At 37.7% G+C, this 13,080-nt stretch overlaps 1 protein-coding gene across 1 annotated transcript in view; it reads left to right on the top strand.

The window, feature by feature from the left end:
* The window catches only part of csmd2 (CUB and Sushi multiple domains 2), a 317,300-nt gene that overhangs the window by 177,862 nt on the left and 126,358 nt on the right, over window positions 1-13,080 (top strand). Inside the window, exons 14-18 of the mRNA XM_055218930.2 lie at window positions 3,722-4,048; window positions 5,804-5,998; window positions 10,660-10,798; window positions 11,694-11,881; window positions 12,885-13,073. Coding sequence (XP_055074905.1) covers window positions 3,722-4,048; window positions 5,804-5,998; window positions 10,660-10,798; window positions 11,694-11,881; window positions 12,885-13,073 — 1,038 coding nt within the window. The remainder of the gene's footprint in view (window positions 1-3,721; window positions 4,049-5,803; window positions 5,999-10,659; window positions 10,799-11,693; window positions 11,882-12,884; window positions 13,074-13,080) is intronic.

The following is a 13,080-nucleotide window of genomic DNA, read 5'->3' as shown; positions in this document are numbered from 1 at the left end:
CAGACCTTACCCAAAATGCAATACATTTCACTCCCATCTCATCACACCTGGGAGGCTGATGCGCCATTATTACTGTCTGAGCACGTCAAAAAGTGAATGTAATGGCTGCGTCTATTGTACAGTCTGTCCCTGCTCCCAGATATTTCCTCTCAGCGGATGAGCCATTAAATCATTTGCTACTGTATAACTCAAGTTAAAACCAGATTAGACTGACAGTTCATTACAGTCATCATTTGGGCCATTCGGTTGCTTTATTTACTCTAAAACATCAGAAAGCTGATTCGAGGGAATATAAATGAAACAGTTTGTATGTAAAATACTTTGTTTGCAGTATTACACTTTAGATCAAGGAGACTTTAAATTTTTGTTATTTATAGCACAGGGTTGTTGAATGCTTTATTTTGATTGGTTGAAAAAGGTTCCACCGCTATGCATTATTTTTCTATAAATGCACACCTTACTTGTCAAATGTCTTAAAATCAGAGGAATAGCAATGTCTCTGTAATCCGTGGTATAAGCTAAATAATTGTCTCTGGTCCTTTGAATTATTTGAAATTAATGCATTACCACCTTGGGTGTGCATTATTTTCATGTAACTTACCAGCTAATTGTCAATTATTTCTTACCTGTTCTAGTGCTGGGCAAAGATTAATCATGACTAATCGCATACAAAATAAAAGTGCATTTTTGCATAATATGTGTCTGTGCTGTGTGTAATAATTATGTATATTTAAACACAGACTCATACATAATCACTTTCTGAGCATTATTATTTAATATCCATTTTTTGTTTATATATATATATATATATATATAAAATATATCAAAATATAAATAAATAAATAAATAAATAAATAAATATATTATTTATTTATTTATTTATATTTTTATTTATATGTATTTATATACATATGTGTAAATGCTTCTTAAATACATACATAAATGTGTGTGTAATAACACACAGCACACAAAAAAATCACTTTTATTTTGTATGCGATTAATCGTGGTTCATCTTTGCCCAGCACTAAACATATTAGATATTTTGCTTTAAATAAAAGTATCTGTAAAATTTAAGTGCAAATTCCAATGTTGTTAAGATGTCTAAATGTAACAAAACCTTGAAGGTCGCAATTAAAGAGTTTAGATGCAAAAGCCATTAAATGCCACCTCTGTCAAAAATTACATAATTATATTGACCGAATTGTCTCTACATGCATTATGCGTTCATCAAATACTTTCTTCAAATCCTCTTAATCCAAGTCTCAGACCATCCAGAAATACTGCTTTGTTTGCAAAATCCACTAAACGGCACAATGAGTTTTCAGCAAAGTCCTCAAAGTGCACTTACGAGGAATTAGATGAACAAAGTGCAAGGGTGTTTTACCCAGTTAACCGAGGTTTATCGAATATATTTGGTTTTGAGTCTTTTACCTTTATTCAGAAAGGACAGTAAAGAGACTTTTTTGGAAATGGAGATTTTTGCATTTTTTCGTACTTACAGGGATCTGCAGGCAGTCAGATTTGTTAAAAACCATTATGACAAAAGTGACATTTGTGATAATAAGGCACTACAATTACTGACCTTTTCAAGTGAAATGAATCAACCTAAACATAGTCTAATAAAAATGCTCATTTACAAGAAAACATGTCAGATAGACTTGGAGGGTTTTGCATCTGAAATCTTCAATTGTTGATCTTAGTTTTACTTGCATGCATGTTTTTTAATTGATGCATTTTAATATGAGGGACAGTTTTTTTTCTTAACTTAGCTTTATGATATTAACAAAAATCAACAATAATTATCAGTATCACCCTACAGACCTCTTTTCTATGTCCAAATCTATGCTTTTCTAAAGTGTCATAGAAAAAAAAACTGATTGTGTGTCAGAAAGTGAGATGTTATTTGTTTGTTAGCATTATAACTTTTAAAATTATTATCATTACTCTATTATTTGGAGTCATACGACTGTATTAGTTCCCCAGGTCTGCTGTCGTTTGTCATGATAATGGCGACCATCCTGTTACATCAATGGCAATACAGTTGACTTACAACTTTGCATTGTGCTATTTTATGACATTATCATTAACTCATGCAGCAAAGTCATTTATATAAGATGGAACCGTAACGGTTTGTTTCCAGTCCACCGCCAAGCTCATTTCCATCCTCCTTGTGGCTATTTAGTGATGCTTATTGGCATCTCAGCTTTGTTCCAAATCCTAAAAATGAGTTAATGCTGGTCTGTGGATAATCCTAGCAGATAAATGCTCCTTTTCTTTGCTATATCTTCAGTCTCATTATCTTCAACAATAGACAAGTGCACAACACACACGCACACTCACATATTAGGAGATAACAGAATAACAAAAAGGTATTAAAGGTTTAAATGGAGCTTAACAATTGGCTGCACTAAGCTCATCTCATTCTTAGTAGTGGCATTGAAGAAAGGATATTCTATTGTTTATCTTATGTTTATATAATACAATTGTACTGTTTTATTATTATTATTATTATTATTATGGTTTTTTCAGTAATATTAAGCACTTTGTGTTTTTAAACAGTTTTGTAAATCCTTCTGTATAGTATTTTGAGCTCCGCTCACAATTTAAAGGGGCCATGGCACAAGACTTTTTTAAGATGTCAAATAAATCTTGGGTGTCCCCAGAGCACATATGTGAAGTTTTAGCTCAAAAAACCCCACAGATAATTTATTATAGCATGTTAAAATTGCCACTTTGTAGGTAAATGTGCCGTTTTGGGTGTGTCCTTTAAAATGCAAATGAGCGGATAAAGTGCAAACAATGATCACAATGATGGTGGTTTGTTACAATTGAAACTCAATTGTGCTGTGAATTATTTTCTCTCTCTCTTTTTCTCTGCACTAAATGGCAGTGCTGTGGTTGGATAGTGCAGATTAAGGGGCGGTATTATAATAAGAGCTCCTTATGACATCATAAGGAGAGCCAAATTTCAACTACCTATTTGCTTGTAGAGAATGGTTTACCAAAACTAAGTTACTGGGTTGATCTTTTTCACATTTTCTAGGTTGATCGAAGCACTGGGGACCCAATCATAGCACTTAAACATGGAAATAGTCAGATTTTCATGTCATGGCCCCTTTAAAGATGAAGTGTGTGATGGATGTACCAATAGTTTAACCAAAATAATTTGGAAAAATTGTCCAGTAAGTCCATAGTATCTACAGTCTCACCCAAACCTACTAAAGTTGTTGAGCCAGTTTTGATGTCAGACTAGTCAGAAAGCTTTAATAACTTCACCAAGCCATAATGCTCACAATTTTCTTGGAAATCAACATACTATTGCCTCATTTAGAGTTGTCTCTGCACACAATATATGGAATTGGGGAAGTATTTACCATCAAATTGCACACATCACCTTTAAGGAACTTGACTTTTGTTGTTATGTCAGGAAAAGAGGCAAAATTACAAAACAGAGCTATTTCAGCATGCATATTTAAAATTAACATTTTTGCAATGCTGATCTCTGAAGGTCTTCAGGGTCTTCTGTCTAGATGACTCTGCTGCCAGAACTCTTTGCAAAATGTATTTTCTTCCTGTCCCCTTTAAATTTTAGGCTATTAGAGATACCTTTCCATTTGAATGAGGCAAACACTGTCATTGCATCCTGCCCTATAATATAACCGAGATGCACAACACCTCCAATGTCTAACCACTGCTTATTTTTTATCTGTGCTACTTTCAGTTTCATGTTTCTTCAACTTTACAACTCCTTCTGGGGTCCTGCTGTCACCAAACTACCCTCAGGAGTATGGCAACAACATGCACTGCGTGTGGCTGATCATTGCCAAACCCGAGAGCCGGATCAACCTGGCCTTCAATGACCTGAATATGGAGAAGCAATTTGACTTCCTGTCCATTAAGGACGGGGGCAAGGCAGAGTCGCCCATTCTGGGCACCTTTTCCGGGGACGTGCTGCCGTCACCCATCACCACCAGCGGCCATGTGGCCCGGCTTGAGTTTTTGACCGATCACACGTACACAGACCGTGGATTCAACATCACCTTCACCAGTACGTTTCAAGCATCATGCTTAGATTTATTAACCCTTAAATGATTTAATCAACATATGTAAATCTTTGACATTGCTTTGGGTAAAACAGAGCTGGAATCCCCTCTTATGCTGCGTTTACACAACCGCATTTGAGGCGTCAAAATCACGTCAACCGCGCCTAGTTTGCCGATTGAACAGTTTGAATCCATTCGCGCATCTACAGCGAAGTAGACACGCGGAAAAAGCAAGCATTTGACGCGCGTCAGAGGCGAATTCCGCTTCTTGTGGGAGGGGCAAGCGCTATGCGGTTGTCTGTTTGCAAGATGACTGATGTGCATTTATCGAGAGAGTTACCAGTTTGTATTTGGTCACCTTACTATGGGGGAAAATAAATGGCGCGGGTCAATAAACGTCACGTGACTCAAAAGTTAAATGTGTATTTACAACTTACCAGGTTGCCCAATGTCCTCACTGACACTCTTCCAAGCAAGGTCCTTTTTCTTCCTGTCTCTATAGAAATAAGAACTTGTGTCGTATAGCTCCGGGTGACTGCTCACGGACAATATCAAGGGTTCCTTCATGTTACATGGTTGACTCCTGGCGGAGCTGCCGCCACAGCAGCAAGCAGGCTCCTGATTGGTTAACGCCGCGCAAAATCCCCCAAAGTTCAAATTTATCAACTCTGGTGTCACCCGCAAATTTGCGTCAAATGCAAATTGCAAAAAAAGCTCCATTCACGCGTACAGCGCCAAACGCTCAATTTGCACCATTCGCGTAAATTAGACACACGAATGAGGCGGAATCGCGTCTACTTCTAAACGGCTCATTCGCGCCGCAAGACCTCCAGACGCGCGTCAACGCGTCTTCACATTGACTTAACATTGTAATCACTCGCGCTTGATGCCTCTAACGCTGCTGGTGTAAACGCAGCATTAGAAACTTTTTAAAGATGGCCGATAACATTTTGTCAGTCAGCTGCATCTAGTTTATGTTTCTGTGATTGTTATTTCTGGATAATTTCGTATAAACGTTACAACAGTGACCTTAGCTGATATATTATTCTCTGTTCTTCCTCAAATATATTTATAATTAAATAAGAGTTAATTGAAGCTGTCAGGAGGTGATAGTACAAGGTACATCTCCCTATGTGTTGTGTTTTTTGGAGGAGTGAGAGGAACGTTCCAGTCATTCATGTTAATTAAGGGGATGACAAACTCCATCAAATTACCTTGTGGCATATAAAGTGATGATGATGAATGTTCAACCCACAATGTTGCTAAAACATAATCCAGCAAGAAATGTCTATGTACTGCAAATTCCTGCAGTCAGTGCCTTCAATGTATACATTTTGTCAGTTTTGTGTATTCCCTGGTAGTCGAACCCACGACCTTGGCATTGATAGCAGCATGGTTTACTAGGTAAGCTATAGGAGCACACAGATTTGTCTGCTGGTAATGCATCATCTTCTCTGAAGTCCTGTCGATGGGCACCGAGTGGCTCCGAGCTTCCCACTCGACCAAGAAACTTTGGAAGGCACATAAATCAATATTTTGTCCTAACTAAAATGAATTAGAGTCGTTACACTGCAGAAACGATGAGGCGCAACGTTTTCAGTTCAGTGGACATATTGAGGTGCTCTCTCTTTAATTTATGTTAGAGCTGTACAAGGTTTTACACAGGACTGTACACAACATTTTACACCATTTCTCAAAGTTTACAAACAGAAGAAAACAAGAAAAAACTTTGAATCTTCAATTTTTACTCTTACGTGCAGCGTTTCGGCACAACGAGTGTCCTGATCCCGGAGTTCCAGTGAATGGGAAACGTTTCGGCGAGAGCCTGCAACTCGGCAGCTCCATCTCTTTCTTGTGTGAAGAGGGGTTTGTAAAGACCCATGGCTCTCAGACCATCTCATGCATCCTGAAGGATGGAAACGTTGTGTGGGACAACGCTGTGCCACGCTGCGAAGGTCTGTCCTCTCTCTAATAAATAATGAATGAGATATGCAGTTTTATGATGCTGTATATATTTGCCTGTCCTACTGTTATAAATGCATGTTATGTAAGTTATGTAAATTGTATGTTAGTTTGCTTGTAATTACTGAAGAGTACTAATGGCTTTAATTAGTCGCCTATTACTTAGATAAATACATTAATTGGATGAAATCAGAGTTTATTTATTGTATGTTGTTTCCTAATGACTTCCTCCAAACATTGTGCAAATTAATTCTTAAGTGTAAATATTATGTCGAGCATCTTAAATAAAAATAAGATTAACAAAAAACACAGACAAGGAAGGAATCCACATTATATTTAGAGATGTGAGATGCAAATGTCTTGGATTTGAATGTAAATTCAAATACATAAACAAGAATATAAATACATATGGCTCGGCTGAGACCATCTTCACCTTATGAGACTTCAGATGCTGTTGATGTTGTTGCTTGAACAGATACTCAAGTTGTCCTGCACAGTCAGTGTTAAACCTGATGAAATATTCCAGAAATCCATTTTCATGGAAGATTGTCGTGTCTTGAATCATTTTAATCCTTAATGTCTTATGTAAAGCCAGGTATCTTGACACGGCTCGCCCTTTCATTTAATGAAATGCCCTGCTGTTTTCTCTTGTAACTCCAAATTATTTCATGTCATTTATCGAGCAGTGCCTTTTATCGACGTCCTTCAGTGCACACAATCAAGAGATGAGATCATCCCGCACAGCCATTGAGTACACGGGCTAATGCTTCTTCATGTTACATACTAAGAAAAACACTCAGTGGCTTTGCTATTTAATTAACCAGACCTAGCTACTATTACTGAACATGACATTTTTCTATTTGGCCTTTTGAATCACATTGCATTAAGGTTTTTCATCCAGTAACTGCAATAGTTTATCTTTGTTCTGTTTCAATTGGTGGTTTTGTCTCTTTATCAGATCGTTTAGTGAAGAGGGGACAGGAAATTGGTGGAGAAAGGACATATATATTCGCCTGCATGTGCATTATCACTGTGCAACAGTTCAGTGATCTCATCTTTTCTTTAAAGGAATAGTTCGGCCAAAAATGAAAATTACCCCACCCTTAAGCCATCCGAGTTACATATGTCCATCCATTTTCATACGAACACATATTCAGACATTTTTTGAAAATGTCCTATCTCTTCCAATCTTTATAATGGATGAATATAGGGTCCTGCTCCTTCAAGTTCAAAGAATGTGCATTCATTCTTTCACAAAAGTAATCCACGTGGCTTCAGGGGGATACATACAGGCCTTCTGAGGGTAGTCAATGCGATTTTGTAAGATGAATATCCATATTTAAAACTTTACTAACAAAATAACTAGCCAATGGTAACGTCGCCATCTTAGACTCCTTTGCATTCAGAAGAGAGTGTACACACTTTTGATAGTGATGTATGATGAATGCGGAGGGTTGGTTTGCTCGCTGCTCTGTGCCTCTGCCCTCCGCATCCATCATACATCCCTAAGAAAAGTGCGTACACTACGCTGATACTCTCTCCTGAATGGACTGAATGAAAAAGGATGGACATGTGGATGGCTTAAGGGTATAAGTAAATCATGGTTTCATTTTCCTTTTTGCCAAACTATCGCTTTTAAGTCATAATCGTCCGAGTAGTAATATACTACACTTAGCTTATGGGTGGTTAACCCTGCACTAGCTTGATCTGGGCTGTTAAGTGAAAGGTTGCATTTTGTAATGCCAAAAGAAGCAGTTCATTGAGTTTCCATTGCTGTAGCCAGTGGTGCCAAATGATGAGGCCTCACACATGAGCAGTGATGTCATGCAGAAGAATTACTAGCAGCAAGTGAAATAAATGATCACATGATGCCCCCAACAAAAATTACATTAGAAATGCTTGTTGCTGTTTAAAGGAATAGTCTACTCATTTTCAATATTAATATATGTTATTACCTTAACTAAGAATTGTTGATACATCCCTCTATCATCTGTGTGCGTGCAGGTAAGCGCTGGAGCGCGCTGCGGCGCTTCAATAGCATGTAGCTTGGCCCCATTCATTCAATGGTGCCATTTGGAGGTGGAGTTGGGAGTGACCAAACACATCAACGTTTTTCCTATTTGGGACGAGTGGTTGTGCGAGCAAGTTTGGTGGTACAAAATAAAACGTAGCACTTTTCTAAGCGGATTTAAAAGAGGAGCTACATTTTATGGCGTAATAGCACTTTTGGGAGTACTTCGACTGGGCGTAACACCTATATACATATATACATAAAGACTGAACAAGTTTAAGCCTGTAGTACTGTAGTTTCTACACTGTAAAAAATACTTTGCTGCCTCAAATTTTCTTGTCGAATCAACTCAGATCCACAAGTCATCTCAACTTATTATTATTAATGTTGACTAGAGAGGAGTTGTTATAACTACAGGTGAGTTGTTATAACTTATAAATTTAAGTTGACTTTTCTCAACTATATTTTATAAGTTGTGACAGCTAATTTCTGTTGACATGACTTGTAAATCTAACAAAATTTAACAAAAAATGTTAAGGCAGCAAAGTTTTTTTACAGTGAACAGAATATTTTATACAGTGCATATATATATGAAGAGTTTGGTTCCAAAACGAGATAAATGCCATTTTTAAAACAAATTAGTTACTGCAAAAATCAGTATTATATTAGGTCAGTATTTAAAGGTAATTCTTCATTTTACGCAAAATGCAATATCCGCTGTGTTATTCTGTCATCTTTTCTCCCTTGCATGGAAATGCCTCACCCTGCCTGAACACTATTTTACTGAAGATGTTGTCTGCTGATGTTCCTAGCCGTCTCCATCATTTTTATTCTCATTAGTCTTATACAGGTTAATATTAGTTTTATCTCTTCAAATAAAGCGTTTTTAGAGATTGTCTGACTTTTTAGGAGTTTAATCTCCCCTTCCTATTCTTGAGGCTTTCTGGGCACAGCTTCCAAATTAAAATGCCACACTTAAAATTAACTCCAGACCTTTAACATCCATCATTCATGAGGAAATATTTTTAACAAATAGACAATACCTGTCCAAAAACAGCTTTAAAGTCAACTGTCCCATTACTTTTGACCCCTTTAACTTCTTTAACTCGGCGGACCCTGTACCGGGTATTAATTATGTAAGGAATAATTGATGACGGGCCATTAAATTATAAGAAAATAATGCACACCAAGGTGGTAATGCGGCACGACGCAAAGCATTATTTTCAAATAATTCAAAGGACCGAAGTCTATTATTCCGCTTATACCACGGTTACCACAAACATTGCTCTGGTGCCTATTTTTAAGCCATTTGACAAGTTAGGTGTGCGGTTTACAGAAAAATAATCAACACCCATAGAACATTTCTCAGCCAATCAGAATGCAGCATTCAACAGACCCGTGGTATAATATGACTTAAATAAAATATTCCTTTAATTTTTAATGGTCTGTCATGGACCCAGTACAACATATGAGATACTGTTTGAAAGCTTAGAATCTCTACTTTCTGCAGATATGCACCACTTCAACATATATTTTACAGTAAGAGAGTTATTTACACTTAATTTACACTACCCCCCCATTTTTTATATGATTTAATATTCACATATTTCACATTTTTCAAGTATGACAAACATGGGCAAGTTTTATATCAAATGAAAGCTCTCACTCTCAGGAATAAGGCAACATCGTTTTTGTTCTATTACCATCACATATCCATCAATCATCGAATGAATAATAAGTTAAAAATCGTGTTTTGTAAACGTATGTGAAACTTGAGCGTGAACTGTCTCAGATAGCACAGATAGCCACAAATGAGACACCATTTTTTATCTTAGGTCCTACTATAAAAAATTAGTCCATTCACAGCATTTCCTTTGGTTGTGTGCATGAATAATCCATTGCTATTTATTATATGTGCAAAACAAAAAAAGTATTTTTATATGAAAAATGTATTTTCACACCCTCCAGTAAAATAAGAATAACTTTTTGCAGTCTGCTAGAGCACACAGAACCAGAGTTATCCACTTTCAAAGACAGTGTACAACTTTAAAAAAAGAAAATTTGGTGATTCATCATATAAAAAAACAACATTAATAATAATATTTGTCACAAACAGCAGCTTTTTATGTAACTTCAAAGGGTTTTCCGTAAAATTATATAAAGATATTGCATATATTTCACTGTATGTGGTTATGGGGACAATTCAAATATTTTAGGCGGAAACTGAATACAAAAAGGGTATTATTCCTCCCTTCAGTTGGAATAGAATAACTTTTGCATAGATTATGATAGGAATTGTTTTTCCTCTGTAAGCTGACATTTGCTGGAATCAAACAAAACTGTCTGCAGGTTGCTGGAGCACCCAGGACCAGAGTTATACACTTTTAAATACGGAAATCCCCCAAATAGCCTCAGAGTGTAAGAGGTTAAAAAGAAGAGGCTACATATTAAATGGCTGTAATTCCTAAATCCTTCAGCCAATTTGGATGTGAATACCCTCAAAATAAAGCTGAGAGTGTGCACTGTAAGGTTGTAGGCTGTAGGCTGACACTTAACCTAAAGTTAAGAAAAAAAATCACACTGCCTTGTCCATGTGGCAATAACAGATTTTAAACATGCTTGTCTTGCTCTCCTGTTCTCCAGCTCCATGTGGTGGAAACCTGAAGGCTTCAAGTGGAATCATTCTGTCTCCGGGTTGGCCTGAGCTCTATAGAGAAGCCCTCAACTGTGAGTGGATCATCGAGGCTCCACCAGGATATCCTATTAAGATCATCTTTGACAAGTATGTACTGTACACGACTGGTATTACTTTCTCCTCAACTCTTCCATGAATCTCTCTCCCAACAAGACTCTCGTTTTTCTCCCTTTTATATTTCATCATCATCATCATCATTTCATAGATAGGTCACTACCGCACTGCAGATTTTCACTGTAGACTTTGTTTGAAAGGATCAGGTCAGTTATTTTCCCACAGCAGCTACTGCAGGGCTTTTTCAACAAACTGGAAATACAGTCAGAATCTATATTAGCATCTCTAATATAGTACACAAAATGGTTTAATCTATTTGTCCCATCACATGATGCCCCCAATAAACAAATACATTAAAGAAACGCTTGTTGCTCTTTGATTTTATGTAACATCAATAAAACACTGCGTTCTGCTCCATTTATCTGACTTTTCTCTAAAATGCCTCATTTTATTCATAACAGTTTGATTAACGAACAAGAAGCAGAGGCGGCGGCACAATGACGGTAGACAGATTGATTTAGTCACGTCAAACGATCCACCCGCAGCGTGACCGCTGTGCGTTCAATGGAGCGCTCCTTCCACTGGCCCAGCCTCCGCTCGCTTTCACCGGGCCCTCAGCTGCGCCTGTGCCTAAGGGCCCTTCATCCGTGCATGCATATGACTCTGTGCTCTAGCGTTGTTATTTATTTATCTGAGAAAAAGTTTCAAAGCTCAGGCTGGCATGAAAAAGCATATGTACTGAAAGCAGCAGGGTCTTAGGTGGGAAAAGCCTGAGCTTTCACTTTGAATGATGTAGTGCTCGTATGCTTGCTGTAAATACGTGATATCCTGGAGGAAGTGAAGTACGCGTGACTGTGATGAATCGGTGTGCTCTCACATTGTTTGTGAAGCTGCCATGCTGAGACGTAACACTGTTTTTGACCCACAGATTTCGGACGGAGGTTAACTATGACGTTCTTGAGGTACGGGATGGCCGCTATCCTTCCTCGCCTCTGATTGGTAGTTATCAGGGAACACAAGTCCCACAGTTCCTCATTAGTACCTCGAGCTTCCTGTATCTGCTCTTCACCACCGATAAGAGCCACTCCGACATCGGCTTCCGCATCCGTTACGAGAGTAAGTTTAATTGACATTAAACGTTCATTGTAAATAGATTGAAGTCATTGTTAGTTATTAAACAATTCATGCATTTCATTTGTGTAGCTTGTTAAAGACAAAATAGACCACCATATAGGGATCATAATGTTGTAGAGGACCATAATGTTGTAGAGATAATGTATATGGTTTCGAACCCCACAAAACACACACATACTAATAAAACCTAAGCTTTAAAAGGTTTTGAATTAAAGCATCTGCCAAATCCATAAATGCAAATGTAAGAGATGTGAGCGTAGGCTCCTTCAACTACAGTAACACTTTGGCGACTATCAACAACACAAGAGCATCCTGACAAACTTTGCGGGCTTCGGTAGTTAGACAAAAGCTGATATTATCTCCAACGCATTTCATGGCTGCAATTACAAGGATCTGATAGCAAAGATACCTGTGCTTACACGAAGCTCTTGAAATGAAAGGAGATATGAAGGCATCATTATAAATAATAGGCACATGGTCTATTACCATACAGTGATTTTAATCAAGTACTGTAATTATGACATAATAGGATGGTGATTATGTTTTTGGATAATTTCAGTGGCGGACAAAACGTGCAACGTTGAAACGCTTTCATACATGTACATGCGAGAATGCAGAATAAGCTCACAGCTATGTCGTGAACTAAAATAATGGCTTTTATTTCTGCGTGACTCATGTTTGTAACCTTTTCTTGTTTCTCTATAAATCTCAGCTTGGCTTAAATTATTGAGCACATTAACTCAAGCTGAAAGTACTATGGAAGATGTGTTGTTTGGCTCTGCGAGAATAGATTTACGTTTGAATGATTGGAATAAGCAGAATGTACCGTTAACCGAACGTATGAAATACTTTAGAGGATTAAACTCGAAATGCTGCGTGAAGCAAAAATCCTTTCCTTGTGAAGCATCTTAATATGGTAGCATTTCTCTGATTTGTTCAGAATAAACTTTCTGATTCGTTTGCTTTCTTTTTGATTCTCCTCAAGCCCTGCAGCTGCAGTCGGACCACTGCGTTGATCCTGGAATTCCAGTCAACGGTCAGCGCCATGGGAATGATTTTTATGTGGGGGCTCTGGTGACATTTAGCTGTGAAGCCGGATACACCCTCAGTGACAACGAACCCCTTGAGTGCGAACCCAACTTCCAGTGGAGTCGACCCCTGCCCAGCTGTGATGGTACGCT

This window comes from Misgurnus anguillicaudatus, chromosome 20, assembly GCF_027580225.2.
Source record: "Misgurnus anguillicaudatus chromosome 20, ASM2758022v2, whole genome shotgun sequence".
NCBI lineage: Eukaryota > Metazoa > Chordata > Actinopteri > Cypriniformes > Cobitidae > Misgurnus > Misgurnus anguillicaudatus.
This window is presented reverse-complemented; position numbering and strand designations above follow the sequence as displayed.